The sequence below is a fragment of the Labrus mixtus genome, chromosome 5 (assembly GCF_963584025.1).
Source record: "Labrus mixtus chromosome 5, fLabMix1.1, whole genome shotgun sequence".
Taxonomy (NCBI): domain Eukaryota; kingdom Metazoa; phylum Chordata; class Actinopteri; order Labriformes; family Labridae; genus Labrus; species Labrus mixtus.
In genome coordinates, this window is record NC_083616.1 from 27,746,977 (window position 1) to 27,772,865 (window position 25,889).

The window sequence follows — 25,889 nt, forward strand, 5'->3', positions numbered from 1 at the left end:
CTGAAGAAACGACACTGACGCAGCCCACTAGTTTGTCAATAGGACATTTTTATTTCATACGTCTGTTGTCTTTATTCAAATTACAGTAATATACTTGCTGAGATGACCACCGGCTGCAGCCTGGACAGCTAAAACTGACAGCTGTACTACTTTGAAGCAAACTTTTTTTCCTCATTTTTTTTCTTCTTTTTTTAAAATTAACTTGCAACAGAAAAAAGCACATATGCCATGAGATGTGTGGTGTGGTGGTGACGTCAGGTAGGTAGGGTTTTAGTGCTGGTCTAAAAAAACAAAAACAGAAAAAAAAAAAAACAGAAAAAAGGAAACATCGCAATGCGTTGTACATGTTGTAAAAGGATCAGAATATGGCACATTTGGTCCACGTTGGTAGTTTTATTATCTCGTTTTCAAACATGTAATAAACAAAAAAAAGAAAAGGAAGAAAACAGATCATAGTTGTACGTGTTGTATTTTCCCCAAAAGCACAGCATTAAAGACAGCATATTGAAAACAAGACTGTAGAGGGGGCCGCTCTTTATGTTTCTCTCTTTTTGTTAAAAGCCAATCGTTTGTTTCTATTCTCCCTGGTACAGTATTATTATTATTAATATCTTCTTTCCATCCAAGATGAGGAGGGTGGGGTGGGCAGGGGGGTAAGGGGGGTGAAGCTTTGTAGATGATTGACAGGTGTGGCTTTGGACATTCACAGGAAGTAGTCAGGAGTGCGTCTGGTCACATGAGGCTCACCACGGCGGGGGGCGGGGTCAAACTGAAGGCTGAGGAGGCAGAAAAGGTTTGTTATTGATGACATCACTTTGCAAAGAGCTTCAGAAACAAATATCAATAATACAGCTACGTACTGAATGAACAGACCACTGCAAAGATGTTTTTTTTTGTTTTTTAAATCAGATTCAACCATTTCCAGGTTTGTATTTGATTAAAATCACATTAAACATTTTGACTTTATTGTACAACACCCACTTCCAGACTGAATATTCTCATTTAACTATTTTAATTCCAGAAAATATATTTTTTTAATTCCAATAAATAAAAAAACAGTGTCCACCTGTCGTTATTTCCAGGCAGAAAAGCGCTGGCTGTGCGCTGAAAATAAAAGCGCTGTACGTCCGTCTTGTCTCTATGACAACGACAAGCTGTGAGTTCCTATCACTGTATTTCAGATCAAACGCGAGGAGGATGTGTGTACACAACACAATCCGTAGGACACAAAAATACACTTTTGTCTGAACTAGTCTTCGTGCTACGAGGGGGTCTACTTAACAGTGAGGTTTAAAAAAAATCCCTCTTGGTGTTTTAACATCCACCAACATTCTCAGTTCTTATCTTGGTAATACCAGAAAAAGAAGCTGAATTGTCCAACTTTTTATTTTAACTATAAAAAGTTCCTTTAGTCTGAAACTCTAATTGATTTACTCCATTAATAAAAGTAATTAATCTCTTATTGTTTGATTTTATTCAGCAGAATTTTGGTCTTCACCACTGCTCATCTTTGAAGTTACTTGAAATCGAGTTATTGTCTCTTTTTTTCTACTTACAAAGAGTATTTCAGAGTGTCGTCCAGTTCCATGATGGCTGCCTGGTTTCCACAGCGGTAGCAGTAGTTTGGAGCACTAAAGATGGTCACCACGTTCTTATCATGGCCCCAGTTGTAGCCCTGAAGATTAAAAAAAACACACAAGAGTCAGAATGGTTTCAAAACATCATACAACATGATTGGATTCAACTAGTACAAGGTTCTTCATCTCATCTGGTAATAAAATGAATAAACCACATGTTAAATTAAAGTTCACATTATATAAAACATATTACATTTTCCCTTCATGACATCACAAAGGGCAGTAACCCCTCCCCCAGGTGGGTGACACTCCAACAGCTAGGTGTTTGTTCTGCTCTCTGAGTCTGCCTTCTCACCGTAAACAATAGGACATGGAGCCAGAAAGCCCAGGACACCAAAGTCCTTCCAGAGAGGGGGCGTGGTTAGACACAGCTCATTTACATTTAAAGGTACAGACACAGAAACAGCCTGTTCTGAGCAGGGCTGAAATAGATGGGTTTATAGACATGATCAAATACAGGATCAGAGTGGATTTAGAACAAGAAACTTCACACACATGTTTTGGGGTCCTCTGTGTGAGCTCTTATTTAAAGTGTTTGAAAAGCAGTAGAACATGTGACCTTTAATAAACTGAAACACATTTAGATCTTCAGTTTGTTGCAGCTGCTGAGTGAATCTCGCTCCAACACAAAGTGTGAGCAAGTCTGTGAGGTGAAGAGGCTCTCACAGAGAACTGTGGGAGGCAAACTGGTGCAGGGACCCTTACAGCTTAATTTTATTTAGTTGCCATGGAGATGTGAGGATTTTGTTTTTTCGGATCTTTAGTCCACTTGTGTTTAAGCACGTGTGACAAAAAAAAACCCACTGAAAAATACTGAAGGCTGTGACCTTAAATGAGGGGAAATTTAAGACCTGAGCTGGTGGGCTAGTGGTTAGTTCATGCCCATGTTTGAATCATAACACACGTCATCCCCACGCTCTCTAGCCATCATTTAGCAGCTCCAAGTCTCAATGTGGATCTGTGAGTCCTTCCTCAGGGTCTGTAGTGTTTACTGTTTAAAGGTGCATGATTATTTACCTCCATGACCAGCTGATGGGCGCGGGACACCAGAGTGAGGCCATTGGCGTGGTTGAAGGTTTCAGAGATGTCCTGTCCGAAGGTGTACCCGGCACCTCGGGGGGAGATGCCCCACCCACCACGGTCATCGGGGTCCGACCACAGCAGGTCACACATGGGGCCCTGACAGACACACGGGACATGGTTAAGCAACTTACATCAGACGTTTTATTTAGTACCAACTCTTGTGTGTGTGTTACAAATACTGAGCTTTATTCAAACATTACAGACATCAGGGCGGTGTTTTAAGAATGTGAAGAATTCAGTCAGAAACAAAACACATCGACTAGAGCGTTAGATGTGATGTTGAAGAACAAATACATCGACACATCACACCAGACTGATCCTTTACAAGCGCTCTAAATGCTGAGATCAGGATCACATACAAGTGATTCTCTGTAACCTCTTTATATGTGTTGACATTCTGTGTTCTTATAGTTTGTGGTGTTTTTGTGTATGTGAGTGTGTGAGTGTACCTCATGTGGGACTTCTTGCAGGCGGTCCAGAGCTCGTATGTGATCCAGAGTGTCTATGGAAGGAGACAAACCTCCGTGGAGACAGAAAATCTGAAATAAAAACAGAGGAAACTCATATTTAGTATTTTTTTCTGTCATCGTGTTCATGTAGTCAATCAATTAAAACTCAATTCTCCCTCCCACACCCCATCCTCGCCCCGGTTAGTGTCCCACCTGTCCGTCCACCAGCGCGGTGAGAGGCAGGTAGTCAAACAGGTCTGTGAAGTACTTCCAGACGTTGGCGTTGCCATACTTCCTCAGGCACTCATCATAGAAGCCGTAGACCTGTGTGATCTGCCGTGACTCGTGGTTCCCTCGCAGGATGGTGATTCGCTCCTGGAAACGGACCTGAACGACAAAACGGCGAGAGAAACTGTAAATCATTTGACCAAAACTATTTTAAAACACTGTGATTATACTCCTTAAAGATTAGAAAAGTACCTGTAAAGAAGAAATTAAATCCCAGAAATGAAAATTCAGGTATTCAGTGCTTCTAGGTTCTCATGTGTGAAGGTTTGATTTGATGCATTTAAAACCTCGGGTCTGTTCAGTACGGGCTCAGGTTATTTGTGAGAAACTCTGAAGTTGTGACATGTTCATGTGTGTAAGTAAAATATGTCACGTTTCAGATCATCTTTAAAATGCAACAGGTTCAGTTTTGTAAAGTACAGATGAGAACAAAACAGTCACATATGAAAGAGAGGAAGTCCGTCAGAATAAAGACTCAACGTTTCTTCTTCAGTTTCTGCCATAGTCATAAAAACAGTCCAACAATCAGCTGATACACGACGTTCACATAAAACAAACACAATGTGAAAGATTAACAGAGAAGGAAAATATCCAGCCACAAACTGCTGAATGTCAAGTTTGGAAACAGAACTGCAGAAACAAAAAATTCATTAAGTTTAACACCTGACCTGTTTTTATCCAGGAGGGTGGAAGTGTTTCATCTACATCTTTACATTTTTTCATCGTGTGTGGATATTTATTAGATGTGTTTCTTGTGCTGTTGTTTGTGTTAAAAGATTCAACAACTCTGGCTCCTGATGTTTAGTGTCGTCTGTGTATCCGGACCTCGCTGTCAGCTGATGTCAGCTCACACATCGCTGCGTCGTGTTTATGATGCAATAAAACGTCACAGTAAAACTTTCAACACAGAGACACTGAATACACAAACGCCCCGGAGTCTGAATCCTAGAAACAGTTTAGAAAGATCGACTACGTTTGTTCAAGTTTTAAATAACTGGAGAGGGTTTTTTTTAGATTCTTTGACCGAGCCGGATCTTCAGGTAGACGTTCGGACTCCTGATTATTAGAGACCTAAACTGTCAACAGGGCGGTGGCCTCGCAGAGAGAGGACTTTGACTCTTAAGAACCCTTTAGACACCTCCATTGTTTGGACCACGTGTGTTCACTTTGATCAGAATAAAATATCATGCTCGAGACCTTCCCCAGACAAAAAACGCCTGAACCTGGGTCTGATAAAACAAGGAGGTCTCTGAGCGAACAAACTGAATCAAATATTTCCATAGGGCAGGAGAATCTCGACAGGCATCGTGCCGCGCTGGCCGGATAACATTTCCACCAAAATAAAAAACTCTGAGATCCTTCTAACACAAAGATCTGGAACAGACTGCAGTCTGTAAATCAGGGACCCAATGTGCCTGCTGTGGGGTAAAGTAGGAGCATTGAGGACTGGTTCCTGATTGGTCGACCTGAAGTATTGACAAGCTCCTGGACTAGCAATGCTTCAATCAGTATTGATATATAAATCAGTTGAACATAACCAACCAGAAAATAACATTTGGTCAGGAACTCCACCACATCCTGGGCTTTATAGGTTACAGGGTAATAGGGCAAATCGCTGAAAAGCCTGGGTCCACTTTCCTTTGTGTCATGACAACTCAGCTGAGTTCCACGTATGTAAAAGTGTTCAAATGTTACGAGCAACAACCCAGAAACATTTACAAGAGTCTGTGAGTCTGACGTGCTGCAGCACGACTTGAATAACTACACCCACTGTGTCTCAGCGCCGCCTCGTCTGTCTGTTCCTCTCAGAACTTACACTCACTTTTTAATTATGATTTCAAAACATGAATCTAAATAAGATTTTTTTTATTGGAATCGTATCATTGTTTAAACATCTGGTATCGTGATAACTCCACTCAGGACACAGCGTCCGTTTAAAACACTAATAACTTTGTTAACTAATAATCATAGAGACGTCAGTCAATGCTACAGATTATTCTCTGTGTCTATTTCTGCACAGATGATGAGAGTAATATCCAGCAGACTATAAACAAGTATCTGTACTGATATCAAGCCCTCAGGAGGAATAATAGGACCTCAGTGAGTGGAAGTTGTTTAGCTCCTTCAGAGACTGAATTTACACATTACACATTTAGACACACACACACACACACACACACACACTCAGTTTACCTTTAACGTGACGAGCAGCGTGACCGTCTCCACAGAGTAGTAGCCTCTGTCGACGTAGTCTCCCATGAACAGGTAGTTGGTGTCGGGAGACTTTCCTCCGATCTTGAACAGCTCCATCAGGTCATGGAACTGACCGTGGACGTCGCCACACACCGTCACCGGGCATCGCACCTGAGCACACACGGAACAACGTCACTGAGTCGCCTCATCAAACAATCGTGACTTTAGATTCTCTCCAGAGCAGATTAAACCTTTTTGTCGTGCTCATCACTCGGCTTTAGTTTCGTTTTAAAGGGAATCTGTTTGAATTTAACGTCCCATGCGAAGTGTCGGTGGGTTTTCAGGGGCTTTTCGTTTGTTTTTTTTCATCACATAAGCTTTGAAAGGTCATTACAATCCTCCATCAAATGCACCACAGTCTTAAGAGCCATGAAAATAGGGGCAGATAAACAAAGTTGGTGAACATTCTACAGGCTCTATGTTTTAGTGTAAAAGAATAAAAGGCACGCAATACTTTATCTTCTTCACCATTTCTTAGATTTCCTGACGATCCGACCTTTTACCTATATCTGTGATCCGATCCAACAGGACACCATACCCTCAATCAAACGTACTGACGCTAATGTGACACAAAAACACAATTTATTAATTTGGCTGGTAAAGATATGCCGGGTCCATCAACCCGCCATCTTGGCCGGTGAGTCAAAAATCACGAGATAAACACGCTGCTAACTAACATCTTACAGTCCAGTAAAAACACAGATCTGCTGTGAATACACAACAGCTGAACACACTCAGGATCGGCATTCAAATGTTTTCTCAACGGGTATTTAGGAATGTAACTGATATTATGCTTTGTGTTGTATCTGGCATAGTGTTGTTCCTAAAGAGAGACTGGTATTTTAAGAACAGGGTGTGGGTGTGTGGGTGTGTGTGTGTGTGTGTGCGTGCGCGCCTGCAGACACAAAGTTTGCAGTGTAAACAGGGTGTTATATTGTTCGGGCTGCTGAAGTTCACTTTAAGTCAGCTGATCAAATTGTTATTTCCCTGTTCATAGGGTCATTTAAAAAAAAAAGAAGAACTGTAGTCAGAAATAACGAAACGCTGAAGCATGAGAAGTTCTGATCAAAAGAGGGAACAACGCTCAGGTTCACCTGTGGGTGTTCACACATAACAGCTTCTACTTTCTGTGTCGAGCTCCCTCTCTGTTTGGAAACCGTCCAGCAGATGAACCTTTCTACACCAGCAGCCTGTTCAGTCCTGTTCTGCCGTCAACCTCCCGCTGGTTATGCGTTTAATCATTCCAATTAAAGGGGCGCCGGTGGCCGAGTGGTTCGTTTGCACGCCCCCGTGTACAGAGACTGTAGTGCTCAAGTGAAGGACGTGGATATCACTGAGTTTTTATTTCAAGGGGCATGGGTCTGACTACCCAAAAAATATTTAGGCTTTAAAGAGTCTAAATGGAAGAGGTTCTCAAAAAGTAGGTTTGAGTCATTGATTAAAATCTTCTGATCGCAATACCTGGTGACGACCACAGTTCATGTTTGCTGTTACAGGTAGAAGAAAATCTTTTGATCCTGTTGGGATTAAATTAACGAGAAGAGCTAGGACTAACAAATAACCTTTTGATTTTACTTTAAAAAATAAGAAATTCAATAATTGAATGAAAAGCATTTCATAAGGACAGTTAGTGGAGCATGTCTTCACTCTTCAATCTAAAATATTACACTGCAAAGTTCAGAGACAAAACTGGAAATTAGTTCAATCTACAGATGAGTTTTTAACGTTAATTATTTTTCAGTTTAATTTGATCATTTATTTCACTAATGATCCCATCGATCGAGCACAAACAGCCTCCCTGTCATCGTCACATTGACTTTTATTTCTTCAGTATCGAAGTCTTCCGGCTCAGTAATGAGATTAATTAGATGGAAAACCAGTTTGTGACCCTGCATCCGACAGCTGTGTCCTACTGGAAATCAATTAGCGGGGGATTAATCTTTCAGAGGCATCATGGGAAATCTCACCTCCTGGACGTTGGACTCCTTGGTCAGGATCTCCTTAGCCTGGGAAGGAGAAAAATACAAAGATTATTTTATTACTGCCAGCTTTACTCCCCACACAGATACAAAAACAGTAAATCAGGTCATACACATCCACATGTAGCCTCGGTGACGGTTATTTTGAGGTGTGAAGGCAGTGTGACCTTACAGGCCACCATAGTGCTTGAAATGGCTCAAGGCTCAAGTACCCGAGCAGAGTACTTGTTCACAAAATGTGGTTAATGTTAGTGTCCTGTTCTGTGATCTCTCCTGAGCTTTTCCATGGATCTGTTATTTTCTTTTTAAATGTTTTGTCTTCTTGTTGTACTCAGAAAACAGATTGAACTCCCCTCAGAGAAAACTGGAGATCATCTGAATGTTTTTAAAAAGAAGCTCAAACTGAATTTTAATTTTTGTCCCCGACTTTAATGTTGAAGACTCAGCAGATCATCGCAACTTTGCAAGTGTTTAACCTTTGAAGTTGTTATTTGAAAAGACAAGAATAAAAACTAATTCAAGTCACAGGTTGCACAACGGACCATAATAATGTAAAAATAAATTAAATTTTTAAGATCCTTTGAATACTTAACAGGTTCAACTCTGGGCCATGGTTTACATTAGCTGGTATTCATTTATGACATTAAGTTAATTATCTGAGTTTTTTCCACTTGTAGTAACAACAGCACCCGAGCTTACTGGGAAGTCCTCGTTCATGGGAAATAATTGCAATCTCTTTCACGAGAGGGACTCAGCTGGTTGTCAGGGAAGACGCACGCTGTTCCACTCAGTATAAAAGTCCAGTTAAAGAACATTTTTGTGTGCCGCTGATAACCTAGTGGTTAGTGCGCACGCCTCTAGTACAGAGACTTTAGTCCTCCAAGTGGGCGGCCCGGGTTTTAATATGACCTGCAGAGCCTTTCCTACATGTCGTTCCCCACTCTCTCTCTCTTCCTGACTTCTGACTGTATCCTCTGTCCTTCCTCTAATAAAAGGCATACAAAATCCCAGAAATAAACCTTTAAAAATGTTTTAGGTGTTCGTAATAAACCTTCACTCTGGGATGTTACCGGCCAAATTGGCCATCAAAATAAATCAAATCAATCACATAAAGTGTAAACTCTGCTCTGGGCTGCATGATAGGAGTACAAAGGTACTATAGAGCACAACTTCCTGGTTTGCTTCTGCTATAGACAAAGCTCTCTCAAAGGATTCAATCAATATCTTTGTCTGAAAAATATGACAAATGTGCACCACTGGTTTCAAGACCTCACCATTAGGTATTTAAATGAAGTTGGTCCAATTGACGATTCAGCTTTTTCTTATTTACAATGTTATAAAAACAGAGAAATTAAGACGAATTAAAGGATTTGGTTGTATTTTTTAAATTGACAAATGATTCATCATATCTGCGCTATCAATCAGTTTCTTTTTGTGCTATTTCTACAACATTAAAACTCCACTAATGTTTATTTTCAGAGGCACATGAGAACTGCATTATGTATCTAATCTTTATTATAGTGATATAAACAGGCACAATAAACACGCTGCAAAATACTGTCTGAATTGCAAATCTGAAAGCAATTTAGTGTACACTCTGCATGCAATATTTGGCCGAATAGACAAAGTCCCTGCTCAATGTCGGTTATCTTCAGGACAACACTTCAGCTATGTGGAAGTACTTTAGTTTCAGGAGTGATGATGTGTTACAGACACAGGTACTGTGTTAAATAAGCCCAGCAGCAGATGGACGCAGGAGCAGTCACTTGTATCAAATATGCACACTTTGCTGTATTTTCATCACATTTTATTAGTTGTCAGTCTTTTTTTTTTTTTTTAAATGGTACCCGACATCTCAGATTGTTCTGATAATGTGAATTCAAACTGAATTACAAACTCCATTTGATCTGCAGAGTCCCTCTGCACCTTTAAGAAAAAGCTAAAGATCCAGCTCTTTCATGAATACCTACTAACTTAATGATGATGGTCTCCATATTATTGATGATGATGATGGTGATGGTAATGACGATGGTTTTTGTTTGATAACGACGACTTATAAGATGGTTTCTATACTGATTAGAGCTCTCAAGAACTGCTGTCAATGTTGTGCTTTGCCTCTGGTCACTTCCTGTCAGCACCTGTGTGTCCAATCAGACTCAAAGCTGATCGTTTGCTCTTACTGACATTGTTCCCTTTTTTCTAGATCCTTGCTTGTGTTGTACTTACTCTCTGATGTACGTCACTTTGGATAAAAGCGTCTGCTAAGTGAATTATAGAACTGTAGATATTAACTAAATAATGTACCTTTATTTTTATTTGATTAAAAGGTTTCCAACTTTTCTTTCAAGCAGCGCACGGTTTAACCTTATATTTAATATATATACAAGAATAAAGGAGGTAAAGGACATTAACATGGGCATGAATCCTCCTTTGCAGGCCTGTTGCGCGATGAAGCTGAGCTGAAACCAACTAATACTTTCCTCCTCATTCACCACAAACACATCTCAGCTGCTCCAAATGAGGTTTTGTCCTTCTTCTTCATTCCTCTCACACAATGTCAGAATTATCCCTCCACACTAACAGGGGAATTAATGATCGCTTATTTTTGCAACAGGTCCGTAGTAAATGTAATTTTAAGAAAACCGGGATATTAAACATTACACTGGTGGAGGATACAGGGAGGCCAACAGCGAGTTATTTTTATAATGCTCCAACATGAAGTGACGTCTGAACGAAGGCTTGGCAGGTTTATGCAATAAAAGGGTTGATCGATAAAGACAGGGTGCGGTGCAAATCACATCACGTATCACTATTACTATAACCAATACTTCACTTATGGTCACTTTAATGTATAGAAAACGGATTATATTTGTGTTTAAAGGCCGGATCTCTGCGTTAATGGACTGGGAGTAAAACGGGCTCCGACTACTTGCTGGTGATGTTGGAAAGATGCAAATTTTCGGGCCGTCTGTCCCGAGACGACAAACGTCGAAAACCGTCCGTAATTAAACAGTTTTAACAGGTTGGACCGCACACTGGATGAAAAGGGAAACGATTGTACGTTATTAGACTGATAATAAAGCTTTAGGGAGCGGGTAACCCTCAGGATGACTGGTCGAAAACGGGGCGAAAATAGCCGCCTTGCCGTGACATCACTGCAGAAATTAGTCAGAGCCGCTTTCGCAATTTAGGCCCGAAAGCGAGGCTGGTGGATTAAACAAAAAAAAAAACATCGGGTGTGGGGAACAAACTTACCTTCTCGCAGAGTGTCCTGACTTGGTTTTCCGATAGCTGCTTACACTCATTTAGCTGTTCGATCCATTGGTCTAATTCTTTCGTGAACGATTTGTCTTCCATGACAGCCGCGGTAGCCTGCTAAGCTAGCTGTGTTAGCTACCCGAAAAAACAAACTGGCCTGTGTGTCGACGCTAGCTGCGTTAGCCGTTAGCTCGTCGTATTGTTAAACCCGATCTAGTCCCGCCAAATCGGTTGGAAAATCAACTATAACACCTCAGATTTACGAACCCCTCACTCAACTTCTATCATGATAAATTACTGATGTTAAGATACCGACGTTAAAAAATAGTTAATCTTTGCCGGGGAAGTCAGTAGGGTCGAATGTCCCCGATGCGACGGACCGTAGCGGCGGAATGCAGCGGCGTCGCAGCGACTAGCCGACTTGCTAAAAGAGCTAGCTACAATAACATCCGGGCATTTCAGCAGTGCGCAGACTCGGCTCACTGGCGGCACTGCCTGGACGGACACGGTAGTGCACAATACAGAAATACAGCAACGATAGGAAATAAAGCTCTGTTAGACTTAGACTTTCTTTATTGTCATTCAAACTGGTACTTTACAGTGCAGATTAGAACGACATTTCGTTGCATTTGGCTCGTTGTAGTGCAGGATAAAAACAGCAGCAAGTATTTACATAGAAAAATAAGGTGCAGATATAAATAGATATAAAAAGAAAAGCTATGTATAAAATGACTATACAGATAAATAGATTGCACGTTTGTGATGTATGTTATATTGTATTTTACAGTCCAGTGAGGTAGTCCTGTGTGGGGGTTTGAGGGGGAATGGAGGGATTATTTTTTTGTGTTCAAAAGTCTTATGGCCTGTGGGAAGAACCTGTTACAGAACCTGGAAGTTCTGCTTCGGAGGCTGCGGAACCTCTTTCCAGAGTCCAGCAGCGAAAACAGTCCTTGGTGGGGGTGGGAGGTGTCTCTGCTGATTTTCTGAGCCCTGGTCAGGCAGCGGATTTAACTCAGCTCAGACGAGAGGCGTATTTTTTGTCTTTCAAATTACTCTTTATTTAAAACCACTTTAGTATCTTACAATTTTAAATCATAAAATGAAATTACAATAGCCTCACATTAAGGAAGCATGCTGCATGCTATGTTAAAGTGCTGGCCAAACACAGCAGCCAGTATATCCTCCTCCTAAAATGAGATTCTGGTTCTAAGAGGCACCCACACGGCCGTTTTAGACACCTCTCAGTCTGACAAACCAATAGATGGAAGCGGCAAGAGAAGTGGTTCAGATAGAGCTGATTCTACCCGACCTAAAAAGCCTCTGCATGTTTCTAATAAGCTCCTAAAGCAGAAATGTAGTAAAAACTAGGATCAATATTGGAGATGCTTTTGAAAAATGGAGAGAGGTTAGAACACAGAAAGGTTTACAGACCGATGCAGAGCTGGATAAACACTGAAACTTCAGTGTTCACCACATGGTGACCTGTGTGAGCATCGACTCTAGAGAGGAGGGGGGGGGGGGAGACAGCTCTCTACAATGTTTTAAATTTTGACTGCAGTACCCATTTTAAACACTAGGTGTCAGAGTTACATATTGCTCATTAATTGTAAGTATTTTTGTTTTGTTTGTAATTGTCCTGTATATGTTTGTTTTTAGGCTCTCTGTGGAAGGCAAATTCCCCTAGGGACAATAAAGGTTTCATTCATTCATTCATTCATTCATTCAATTGTGTAACACTGTAGGCAGAGGCGCTGCTTGTCAACATGCAACTTGTGGCCCCATGCCAGTAGAGGGCCCCTGAGGGTTGACAAACTTTAAACCAGGGCAGTGGCTTGAATTGTGCTATAAGTTTGCAATCACAGTATACCTGCCTAAGAGGGCCCCATCTGACAGCACTCTCTATTATTGCACAGATAAGTATCACATGCATTATTCTGTGAAAACCTAAGTTTTCTTTTTAAGGAAAATAAGAGGAATTATCAGTCTAAGAGTGGGGAAAAAGATAAAAGTAGGAAGTCAGATGTATCTGGATCAAACCAAACCAAGTCTCTCGCTCACTTTAACCTCCTGGGAGGACTTTTTAGTTGTATATGAAACAAACGGAACTTTCAAGATCAGCAATTAGATAATACATGGCCTGCTTTGTCCACAGGGGGCGCCAAAGTCGACACACACCAGAAGTTTTTCGCAGGAGCTTTAAAGCAATAATATGTAACTTTTCACCTTAAAATAGTCGTTTGAGAGTCAATCTAATAATATGACAGCTTTCAACAGGCAGAATAGCGTCTCTCCCGTATCCACAGATCGCACCAGTCGCCTGTTTAGAGCACTACGTAAGTTTGGAAGCAAGCTGCTGTTCTCTCACGACAAGTGCTTTACCGCACTAGCCAGTTTGCCCGTCTCGATACTGTATATACAATGGCTGAGGCTTAGAGACGGAAGATCATGGTGACGGATGAAGCTAAGAGAAAAAGAGAAAGTGACTGAGCTAGAAGGTGAGTGCACATACATCCCTGCAGATATAGCAAAGCATATTGTGACTAGTGTAAGGTTTATTGTCTCATGTTTATAAGCAAATGCACATTGTCTCCCATGAAGGGAGTCAAAACAGCAGTTTCTAACGACAGTGCAGTTGCGAGCAGAGACCTTCGGTGGGTGCCAAAGCACACCAAACCAAATTCCAACATATAGTTGCTTTAAAGGAGTCAGCTTTTAGAGCCAACTCTTCTGCAGCAGAAATACAGTTAAATCTTTTTTTTTTAATTTACGTCTTTGAATTTTAAATCACAGTAATCCTGTGGTAAAAGTTCCAGGAAGAGCTAAAATGCACTTTACAGTTTTTAATTGCCCTGTTTCACCTTTAAAATGTGTAAATAAATATAGCCTAATTTTATATGCTTCACATTCTTTATGCAGTGTTTTACCCCCCTACAAATAGAGTAATTATATCCGAAATGAGTATCAAAGTTACATTTTATTATCTGTTGAGAAGACATTATTGCCCATATAATCAAAGCTGTGATTACTGTATAGTCTATTATTTGCAGTCAGTGTTCAGAGTGGACTGTAACCATAGACTGTAACACCGGCCCACTCGGTGATTCAATCAAGCGCTCCGCATGTGGATCAGCCGTATGGTTTCCTGTTTTACGGCACTAAATCAAATCGTGTTGTTAGTCGTTGTGTCCAGCCAGGAGTCGAGTACCTGCAGTTAGATGAACGACACAGCCAGGAAAAGATAATGGCTCATTTAACTGAAAACCCCGCAGATAAAGAGAGGTGAGTCCTTTTTTTACAGCTAACATGTTAGCCTAGCCATGCATAGCAGTGCTGAGCCATTCGACCAGGCAACGCCAAACTCCAATAGAAGATTTGTACAATTTAAGACAACGCCAGTATTTATAACCCCGCTTTAGTTAATGATTATCACTTGGGTACAAATATTGACAATGGAAGTCCTCTCTTAACTTCGGCTTACAGTAAATACCGTGTAATGTTATGACTTCAACAGTAAACGACTTTTTCTGCTCTCCGCGGATCACGACAAACCTCGACTGTGTGACGTTAACGTTTGTACAAAGACGCAGTGAGAGAGTGTTTAAATGTCGCGAAAATGAGTTAAATGTTCATCTTGACAAACCCTGTTAACGAATATAACTCTTCAGAAACACAGGTTCTTCCAGCTTCAATATAAATGCAAGTTTTACGAAATCTCTGATCGGAACTGTGGCATATGTTTAAATTGAGCATTTTTTCTATGACGTTTGGCCTGACGCTCAGTCTCTACGACAGTGACGTAGCTACGCTAACCTCTTAGCATGACGTGTATGAAGGATCGTTTAACTGAGCTGTTTGCTGCTAAAATATTAAAATAAAAATGTTGTTTTGCGTCTTTAAAAGCTTACAAAGATTAGGATTAATTAATGTTTGACATTACATTATGACAACGGGATTAAAAGTGAAGTTTATGTTGGGTTTACTTCTCAGTCAGGAGTTTAGCTGAGGATTGACCATTTGATAGTCTATTGTGAAAGTGCTAAGTGTGTTTGCGCCATCATCTTTTAAAACACGGATAAAGGATCATTTGACCACTGTATACATCTGAGGATATTTTCCTAGTAAAATAAAGGTTAAATCAGGCTTTCCCAACCTTACACATTAAAACGGGGTTGCCTTATCAAAAATATATTGAGCACCTGTTTTTGTGGGCAGTAGACAATGCCAAAATATGTATGTGTATGTCTCTGTCTCTGTCATACATTGTGCAGAAATGTTGTCCCAGCCTCTCATTCTCTGTCCACAAGAATATGCTTGAAACGACAAAATGTGCTCTAGCATGAATGTTTACTTAAAAACAGTAGAAACATTTTACATGATTAGAGTTTTGTGAAGTCAGATTGGGGTCACAAGCTTAAATAGGTCGGGAATCTCTGGGTTAAATACATACTATATAATGAAAAGAGTTCAGGCCAGTGTTGTCCATCACTGTTGGATTGTGTTTTCTGTTTGGGATGTTTATAACACACACAAGTGAGAATACCAGAGATAAAAACAATATATATATATATATATATATATATATATATATTAAATACTTTATTGCAGGCTGTTTTACTACATTACAAGTTGTCATATTTCATCACATATTTTGTTCATCCTGGCACATTTTTATATATTTTTTAAACATACAAGAATACATTCATGTAAATAAAAATCCAAAGAAAAAGTATGAAGAGAAAAAAGATAATTAAAATAAGATTTAGAAAGAAAAAATAATACTAATAAGAAAAATAATAATAAAATTAAACTGTAAATAGAATGGGGGAGGGGGGGTTGTTCTTTCACTACTCTCTTAATTTAATATAATTTAATTTACATACCTGTTATTATTCCACTTTATCCATTTACTCCAGTAACACATTCATCTTCTCTGTTTCTTAGCCTATACGTAATTCTTTCCATTTCTTTAATATCTTCCACTGTTAACTTCCATGCATTAATAGACGGGTAAAAACAATATTAACAGTCGGGAAAATGTATTAATTTACTAATTCTTATCATATTTACGTTGAACGTTCAGATCCAGCTGTGAGTCCTGCAGTGACTCAGTCATGTGTGTGTGTTGGATGTGTTTCAGGTTCATCTGTGTGTATCCAGTCTACATCAACAGTAAGAAGACTTTGGCTGAAGGAAGAAGGATCCCCGCAGAGAAGGTGACACTACTGTCTGAAATGTTGCCAGCATGTTCTAACAGTACAGACGATGTTCTCTGTTTCACTTGCAGCAGCTTTCAGTTAAATAAATGACAGAAGATCTGAAGTTATTTTTTATAGCTTCTGATTATTTTTAATATTATTGATCATTAAAATAACAGAGATTGAGTTGTATTTTAAAACATATGGTGTCTAACAGTATCAAAGTACAGAAAATGTAGTGTAACATGTAGGAAATAAATCAAAATGGGGTGAAACAGCAGGTGTTGTGTTGTGTGTCTGCAGGCTGTGGAGAACCCGTCCTGTGCTGAGATCAGAGACGTCCTGACGGCTGCTGGGCTCAATGTCTACGTCGAGGTAAACACAACACGACACAACATGTAACACGCTTCATCAGGGCTTAACAACAGATCATACGATGACATCGACGTGTGGGTGTGTTACAGAACAAGATGCACCCCAGGGAGTGGAACAGGGATGTCGCGTTCAGAGGTCGAGTCAGAGTCCAGGTGAAGCAAGCGGACGGCAACTTGTGTCAGGAGAAGTTCACGTCCCGTAAGTCTGACACACACACACACACACACACACACACACACACACACACACACACACACACACACACACACACACACACACACACACACACACATACCTCTGTGTAACGATATGATTTATAAAAGAGTACATGAGGCGATAAATTCACGTTCACGGCAGACATCATCTTTTTTTTTCTTTTTTTTAATTCCTTTAAAAAAAATAAGATGTTTCTGGGAGCACTGATAGCCTAGCGGTTATGTCATGCAGCCCGTGTAAAGAGGCTATTGTCCTCGTCGCAGTGGCTGAGGGTTCGAATCCGACTTCGGCCCTTTGCTGCAGGTCATGCCCCGCTCTCTCCTCTCAACACTTCCTGTCTCTTTCTGGTGTTTGTCCAATAAAGGGAAAAAGGCCCCAACAATTACTAAAAAGATTTTAAAAATTGTTTCTTTTAAAAAAAAACAAAAGTTGATTAATTTATTAATTCATTCCCTCAGGTAAGGACGTGATGTTTTACGTGGCAGAGATGATTCCTAAACTAAAGACACGGACCCAGAAGAGCGGAGGAGGAGACGTGAGCTCTCAGCAGGGAGAGGGCGGAAAGAAGAGCAAGAAAAAGAAGAAGTAGAACCCCAGAAACAACCCGTTGGTTTCTTATTTTTAAACAGATTTTTTAATTTGAGGTCATGGTGTGTGTGTGTGTGTGTGTGTGTGTGTGTGTCGGCCAGAATCAAACCGTGAGCATACACAGGAGAGTTTTTTTTTGTTCAGGGTTTGATGCCATTGTGACCTCAGAACTCATTCAGCTGAAGGTTTTTCAAAGTAAAACATCCGTTCTCCTTTTAAGTCTTTATGTATTTTGACCTCTCTGGCTGACCTGAGATCTGTGAAACCTGCTCACAGCTCATCATGTTGTTTCTAAAAACTCCGGCAGCAGCAGAGAAAGGAACTGATTTCTGTTGTTATATTAATACAAAGCTCACGTCGTTGTTTCTCCACCAAGACGAGATGAATAAAGCTTTCATTTTCTCACCTTTCTGTTGGTTTCTTTGGAGCACATGGAATCATCTCGAAGACGCAAACAAACAAACTGCTTGTCAGGAGCACGATGGAGGAAGTATCAGTATATGACTGCTAATTTCACATCGGATAAACATCAGTTTGGCGGTTTGGTTATGTTCAAAATGATCCGAGCTGTTAGCCAGCTGAGTTACCCGACTGTTCTGGCAGCTCAGGTAACGAGGAGTGTGATTATGTTACCTGACAATGAGTGTGTTAGTATGAGCAGGATTATGTTATTATCTCATTCTTATCTAACTGCATCTAAAGATTATTTATAATCTGCAGATTATTTTCTCTATAAATCGATTGATTGTTTGGTTTTTAGAAATTGCGAAAATGGTGAGAAAGCAGTGACCCAGAGTCCGAAGTGACAGCTTTATAAAATCTTGTTTTCTTCAACCAAGAGTGGAAACCCTTTCAATAATAAGGTTTTATGTTATTTAGGTTAAAATATCTGGAAATTGGCACTTTTTATTACAGTTATCAAAAGTTCTTTACATTTTTTTAAAAATTATTCAAGCGTTAATTGACTAAGGTAGGCTATATTTCTTTTAAATCTGTTGGGTTGTATTTTGTTTTTCTCAAAGTATCGTGTTTTACGAGCTTTCAATTTCTTTTGACTGAAATCTAGCCTCTAGGTTGGGGCAAGATACCTTATACTTGTACTTTAAACATTAACATGTACATTTATTAATGACATTGATGTATAATTAAACAAATTATTGACCTTTGAAAACAAATGACCCCTGACCCGGCCTTCTGGTCCCAGTCACATCAAAAATACAAACAAAGAAAACGTAGTGAACCAGCTCAGGTTCACTCCTACGTTTCTTTCTTTCTTTTTTGATAGATGAAGTACTCATAAATTAATGATATTGATATTTTTTCTGGTATCTTTGAATGTTTTTAGTACTTCATGTTTGTCCTCTGGTTATAAAAGTTTAAAGTTTTTGTTTTTGTTTTTACAGTTTTACACTATGAAAACGGTTTTATTATGTATATAAATTAAATATTTCGTGACTTTTGAATGCTCTAATGAATTTACCAACCGGTTTCTTATATAATATTTGTGTAAAAGCGTCGATTCAGCGCTTAAATGTTATCAAATTAAAAAATTAAGGTTGTCATGGAGATAGCCCGGAGATGACGTCACGATTTTTTGGGTCAGTTTGCGGTTACTAGGCAACGTTACATTTCAGTAATTTAGCCAGGCTAACGTCGTCCTGGCTCCTCTGCTGATTAAACATCCCGGATGGCTGCCTTGTTGTTGGACCGGAGCCGGGCCCCGGTGGCCTTCGGGCGGCGGGCTGTTCCGCAGCTCTTCGAGGAGCTTCAGCAGCCGGAGACGAGCTGCAGACAGCGGGCTTTAAACTCGCTGTGCGACCTAATGCACGACCCGGAGCGGATCTACCAGACTGTCAACGGGGGTGAGTCCAAAACAAACCACGTTATGATACTATCTAACTGTAGCCAATATTGTGTGTGTACTTTTACTTTAATTCTGAAACTAACGTAATGTGGGCAACCTAAAATGCATTAGTTAAACATTAAAATACAATAAATTACATTAAATTTACATTTATAATTACAGCAAGCCTAAGCAAAAATCGGGCTACTGAAATAGGCTATTTTACAGTAATACTAAGAGTAAATAATTAGCTAACAACTGATTTACTTCTTAATGTCCTATGTGTGTTATACTGTACTAAAGAGCAGTTTTATGTTGCAAATTTATGTGAGAAAATGCCTCAAAAACAGACTGAAAGAGAGAGAGAGAGGGGTTAAATGTTCTTACTATAAAGAACAAGTTGAAGACAAGTTGCAAGTACTGATATCCATGATATCCTGTGTTTGGTTCATTTTTTTGTGATGTTTTCTAAATCACTCTGTGACCGTGTTGTAAACTTCAGCTCAAATAATATAGATGAAATAAATAATAATATAGATAGAAATAAGATCCCTTACCCAGCTTGTGCAAACCCTCCAGGAAATGCTTCTCATGATATATTTACTTACTAACTTTCTTCTTATTGTTCTTATTTTTCTTCTTCTGCAGGTTTTTTGGATCAGATGAAGGTTTTGTTGGAGGATGAAGATCCATCAGTCAGAGCAAACACCTGCAAGCTCCTTTACGTGCTGACTGGCCACAACATCGGCAGGTACACAGACTTATGGACAAGACTATAGAATAACCAAACTATCAAATGTGAGGAATCAATAAATACAAATCTGTACAGCGTGAAATAGGTTAATAAACAATAGGGATAAATAATGTTAAAAACACTGATGCAAACCTTGACTCAGGCTGTCACATTCCTCTAAGTTTTTTAGCCAGATAAAATTATCCTAATTTTCAAAACTCTGATATTTGGAGGCATATGACCCATCAGGCAGTGATACAAACACAAAATACTTGTTAGAGTGGACATCCCCTGTTGATTTTAATCTCAACATGATAAGAAACGTAAGAATCAAATCAGTCAGATACTTAAGCGTTTCTTGAACCTGAGCTGTCAGGCTGTGCTGCACTGAGTAATGTCACCAGCAGGTGGCGCTGTTACACAGCAGAAGAGCCTGAAGCAGCTGCAGCAGCTCAAACAGAAATGTTGTCACACAGTGAGTCTCCGCCTGTAGACATTACTGAAGCAGTACTCATTTATGTGTCTCTCGTCTCTGTGTGTCTCCTCCTGCAGACAGGCCCTCCTCTCCTCCTCCCTCCTCCCCCCTCTCTCTCAGCTGCTGGACGACAACTTGTGCTCCTGCAGGAGAAATGTCCACCGAGTGCTAAACCGCCTCACTCTACTACCTGCAGGTTTGCCACCTTTTACTCAACACATTTTACAGTCTGCATTTTTGTTCCGGTTTGATGAACACAACAATTAACCAAATAAAGACCCAGCTGTTTGAAACAATCCTTACTCTATAGAAAGAAGAGTACACATATTGTATTATAGCTCCATGACTGATGGATTAAAATGCAAGTTTTGGAGTTGCTTCTTTAGGTTGCTTCAGCTCGCAGCAGCAAAACAGGCGGTGATGGTGTAAGATTGGTGACTGCCACACAGAGACTTTGTGGGCCGGTAACTGCGACACATTCGTATCTAAATAAAATTCTAAATCCAGAAGAAATTGTTGATTTGTTCAACAAAGGAGTGAAAAATAATTCTAAACATAAAGTCCAAAAGATGAAGATAATTACAATGAAAATATTCTAAACTACTCACCCTCTTTTTCTAGCCTCCCGCTAGAAATGTTTTTATCCTCAGGCTGTTTCAGATAGAGGATCCCATCCTGAGAATTTCAATCAGTTATCAGAAACTTCTCAGTGTAAAAATGTTTTTAAAAAATGAACAGAGAAAGCACAAGGGGATAACTGTTGTTCACATCACATCTAACATTACAACAAAGTCTGTATAAAGTACAGGTCAAAGGTCAGAGACGTGCCAGTTAACTGAACAGTACCTTTATTTAATCTGAGATGCTCTCTCTCTCTCTCTCTCTCTCTCTCACTCTCTCTCTCTGTGTCGTCCTGCAGGCGCTGAAGCTCTCCTGTCTCTGGTTCCTAAACTGATGCTGAAGCTCAAACTGCAGGAGGAGGGCGAGGAGGAGGAGGAAGAGGAGGAGGTGCAGGTGCTGCTCCTCTCCACCGTCTGCTCCTGCTCCAGACTGGACCCTCTCCCGGCTCTGGCCTCCGACGGTGTCTCTCTGCTGAGTCGCAAACTCTCCCATCACTCCTCTGACATCCGCAGGGAGGCGGCGGCGGCCATGATGGCGCTCAGGTCAGACAGTAGACTCTGTTCAACACCGAAGGGAAGATTGAAGGGTTACACACGAGAGGGCGGATATAATAATATGGGAAGTAAAAACCATTTGATAATAAAATAAGATTTAAACGTAAATATTGAAAAACAATGCATCCAGTTTCCTAAAAACAAAAAGATTAAATTAAAAAATCAAAATGAAATAAATTGATTGCGTAATATAAAGAAAATAAAAGCAAACGAATACATCATTTAGTACTCTCTTTATTTCAGCTTCTTTGCACTCCTCGCCATAGCTTGTAGACTTGTGCATATTAATTCAACCGAAGTCAAATCCCTTGGCTGTTGGGGTACTAATGGCCTAGTGGTTAGTCTGTGTGCCCCATGTACTGAGGCTGTTGTCCTCGAAGCGGGCGGCCTGGGTTTGAATCCGGCCTGTGGCTCATTTCTGTCATGATTTTCCCTGCTCGCTCTCTCTGCCTGATTTCTGACTCTATCCACTGTCCTGTCTCTCAAATAAAAGACCAACAGGCCAAAAAAAACACACATATCTGACCAATCAAGCTTAATAGCTCTAATAAAATGAAAAATAAGGTAAAATAAAATGTTTTAAAAGTGCTGATCAAGCTGGATTCCTTCATATCCACATGTTCTATAACTCAGTGTTTTAGGTGATCAAATACTACATTACCAAGGTTCAAAGTTCAAGGTCAACTATATTATCCCTGAGGGGCTTTACAACCAGCAGTGACTAGAAAAAACTGAAATGCACACAATGAACACTAAAACACATCAACGGGGGAGGATTTACATGATGCTGTTGAGGAGACCAAGGGTACCAGGGACAGATGATTTTAAATCTGTTCGTCCTGCACCTGGGCCGAGTATATCTGCTGCTGATGGCAGGAACTTGTTCTCTGTGTAAAGGGGGAGAGTGCAGTCCTCAAGGAGAGTCTGTGCTTTTGTTGTAGCTCTGACTCTGCAGAAAGGGCGAGTTCATCTAAACTGGAGACAGCTTCCTATTTTTCAAATGAACAGACCCAAACCAGCAGATAAAAGAGAAGTTTAAAATGGACTGAAACAAACAAGAATAAAACATTTTCATAAAAACACGGTCGACATTAAAAACACATACGCTGATGTGCTTACAGTAATGAGGTTGGCGTTAAAGCATGCATCCAATTTCTCTCCAACACTTCCTGCTCACACCAAAGTGTCTGCAAATGTTCTGAATCACATCCAATGAGGAAGGTTTCACTTTGACTGTCACCTCTGATAGATGATATATTGTAAGTAAGAGATGATACTTTTCCAAAATGAGTTAGCATTACTGCCTGACAAACAGATAAAAAAACACATTTCAAACTGTCATAATCAAAGAGTTAAAAGTGATATTGTGCATGATGAACAAAACTTTTCACAAAGCAGAAAGATTCTGTTTGTTTTCTCTGACTACTTTGTTTCTGAACTTGTGTTTGTTTGTTTGTTTATTATTTTAACTGCACTTTGCTGCTTCAGTGTGTCCGGGGATGGGAAGCAGCAGGTGTGCGAGGAGGTGGTACTTCCTGTCCTGGTGGATCTGCTGCGGGATCAGGAAGTGGAGGTTCAGGCAAACGCTGCCGGAGTCATCATGTACACTGCGATCATCACCACAGGTACAAACACACACCTGACAGCTGCATCTGGAGAGCTGAAAGTTAGACAGCTGGGGACTAAAAAGTTATTAAGTTCTCTTCTTCAGTTTCTATGTCCACGGTACAGACTGTATAAATAATGTATAGACATCCATAGACAAGTTAACAGCATTTTTAAAGCCTCTAGTTTAGAATACTAGTCATCTCCATCTTGGGTTTTTGGCAAAAGAAGGTTACCATATTCGGAAGAGAAGGTGGAGCTCGAGAGGAGGGAGGGGTTAGCAAACACTAAAACATCAGTCTGAGTAATTCAGTAGCTAGGAAATGAGATGGTTTAAAATCATTTTTATCAAAGAATTCAATTAAAAAAATGAATCAGTGTGTGACAGTGAACGAGCTAACAAGCCGGCAGACACAGATACCTGCTAGTCAGGGCTAACATGTCTATAAAACACAGCTGAGAGGCGATGCAGACAACTAGCAGCACCCACCTGTCACTCACACACGCCCCTAATTATGTGAAACTGTGAGTCTTAAAATCAATTAAACAGGTGAGTTACATTAAAAAAAACACATGTACAGCTGTATCAAAGAAATTAAAAAAAGTTTTCCCAAGCTGTAAACGTTTTTAATAGGACTGTAAAGGTCTGCATTTTAATATGGGACTTTATGGAAATTGGCTCACTTTTAGAGCCGGCCTCAAGTGGACACTTTAGGAACTGCAGTTTGTTGCCCTTAAGCTCTCTGTCTTCACTGTTCAGGCTCGGAGGGTTTCCTGTTCGTCCACACACTCGCTTCCTGTACCTTTAAGTGTTTACCAAAGACGCAGACGCCATCAAACACATTTGACGACTTTTTCATAAAATGATTTACTGAACAGATTTTCATGACAACCAAAGACAGGAAAAGAGAGACATGTTGGCCAGTTAACTTTGTCATCAATGAACGAGAACTTTTTAAAACCTTGAATGCATCATGTGGGTCAAGGTTCTTTACAGGACATGATGAACTTTGTCCTGCAGGTAAGCAGCAGTGTCTGGATCTGGGCGTCATCCCCATCCTCCTGGACCTCGTGTCCAAGAAGAAAGAGGAAGAGGAAGAGAAGGATGAAGAGAAGAAGAGGAGGAGAAAGGCCGTCATCATGTACTCCCTGCGGGCTCTGACCTCGTTGGCTGAAATTCCAAAAGGCCGCTGCCTCCTGCTGGAGCAGCTCCCCCTGCTGGTGGAGAGGAGCGAGGCTGCAGAGGAGGACCAGGACATCAGACGGGCCGCTCAGTCCGCCGTCCGGGTCGTCACATGGGCTCCATGAGACTCTGACGACCTCTGAAGCAGAGCCACGATGAAAAGTCTATAAAAAGAAAATCAATCCGGGGCTATTTTTTGTTTTTTCTCTCTTAGTTTTAATCATGATTTGAACAATTAACTCTTTCGTAGTTAAGGATCGTAGTGGCTTAATGAAAGTAGATCACGTAAAAATCTGGGTGCAAACATTTTTACCAAATACTTTTATTTTTGTTATTATTACTCAAGATAGCACCAACTTATAAAAAAAGGTTAAATAGAGATTTTATGGGGTAAGCAAATGCTAACTCATCAGCTAACATTAGGTAAGATTCTTATTTTGTTACCATGTGCTGTATTGAAGGACTCTTGACACTAGTGAATAAAACCGTAATCTCTTTAGGGTAGTGTGTTTATAGAGACAATAAATCAAGTGAGAAGTAAGCTTTGTCCTAATTTAGGGGCTGCATCTTTCAGAGGGCGCATTTGAAGACCGATTACGCATCCATACTTATGAAAACAATATTCACCAAGCGGGGACTTTTGGGGGGTAAAATGAAGTGTCTGGGGTTTGCTCCTGGATCCTCCGAAGACTCCTAGTCGGAGAATTCCAGCAGTGGAAACAGGGCTGAAGTAGAACCGCCTCGGGCAGTTTATTTGCCCTGAATAAAGTGCGAGTGCTGCTGAATGGAGATTCCTCTCTGACCTGCTGCTCTGAATGTAGCTGCTCTCCGGTCAAATTAAGGCCAGCAGCTCGGAAACACAAATGAACCTCCTTTTATTTAAAACCAAATGACTTTACTCTGTGATGCTCCGGGGCGACGACACGAGGGGGAAACACCATCTACAGTTCTACAACCGGAAGCAGAGGTGAGGAACAGTATCCATATACGTGCTGGTAGTATATAGATTCAGTACTAAGAGGACTGGATATGAATCCTGACACAACCGATTAATGCAGGACGTTAAAGAGGATTACAGCTCCTCATCTGGACAAAACCAAGATGGGTCTTTATTTTTTTTAGCAAATAAAGTTGAATTGTCCAAAAATCTTTCTTCTCTGAATTACTTTCTATTATAACGAGAACTTATATTGACAATTTGTGTTGATTTTTTTTAAAAAAATGTTTACACTTAAAATTAAGAAAATAAATACAAATTTCTCTCCATTTTTATTTTTGCATTGCTCTCATGCTCCATTATACAAAACAGTTAAATATCTACTGGGAAGTACTTCCTAACTCCTCTGAGAGTAATGGTTTTGAGATTTGTCTTTTATTATTATTAGTTTTTTAGAAGTAAAATTTGATTTTAGAGCTAAAAAAAAAAACAGGTTTCATTTGATCAATAACGTTTAATTATATAAATATAACAATTTCTTAAAGGTGTAATTATCTGTAATCTTTGTAAATGTTTAATTGACTTTGTCCCAGAAATCGAGGCTCTGGCCCTGCAGT

At 40.1% G+C, this 25,889-nt stretch overlaps 3 protein-coding genes across 3 annotated transcripts; 2 read left to right on the forward strand and 1 right to left on the reverse strand.

Moving 5' to 3' along the window:
* Positions 1 to 27: 27 nt before the first annotated feature.
* LOC132974649 (serine/threonine-protein phosphatase 2A catalytic subunit beta isoform) lies at positions 28 to 11,379 on the reverse strand. Its single transcript, XM_061038851.1, has 8 exons — positions 10,945 to 11,379; positions 7,678 to 7,716; positions 5,651 to 5,821; positions 3,383 to 3,556; positions 3,170 to 3,259; positions 2,655 to 2,816; positions 1,557 to 1,675; positions 28 to 776 (listed from the first exon to the last, which is right to left on the reverse strand). The coding sequence occupies exons 1-8, from the start codon at positions 11,044 to 11,046 to the stop codon at positions 704 to 706; spliced, it is 930 nt and encodes a 309-aa protein (XP_060894834.1). The 5' UTR covers positions 11,047 to 11,379; the 3' UTR covers positions 28 to 703.
* A 2,660-nt stretch (positions 11,380 to 14,039) lies between these two features.
* Positions 14,040 to 17,726, forward strand: srp19 (signal recognition particle 19). The gene is made up of 5 exons (XM_061038852.1): positions 14,040 to 14,226; positions 16,085 to 16,160; positions 16,446 to 16,517; positions 16,607 to 16,715; positions 17,192 to 17,726. The coding sequence occupies exons 1-5, from the start codon at positions 14,189 to 14,191 to the stop codon at positions 17,320 to 17,322; spliced, it is 426 nt and encodes a 141-aa protein (XP_060894835.1). The 5' UTR covers positions 14,040 to 14,188; the 3' UTR covers positions 17,323 to 17,726.
* Positions 17,727 to 18,437: 711 nt separating this feature from the next.
* Positions 18,438 to 25,888, forward strand: rsph14 (radial spoke head 14 homolog). The gene is made up of 6 exons (XM_061038853.1): positions 18,438 to 19,183; positions 19,813 to 19,915; positions 20,450 to 20,568; positions 21,292 to 21,535; positions 23,036 to 23,172; positions 24,174 to 25,888. Exons 1-6 carry the CDS (start codon positions 19,009 to 19,011, stop codon positions 24,458 to 24,460), a joined length of 1,065 nt encoding a protein of 354 aa, XP_060894836.1. The 5' UTR covers positions 18,438 to 19,008; the 3' UTR covers positions 24,461 to 25,888.
* Position 25,889: the final 1 nt, after the last annotated feature.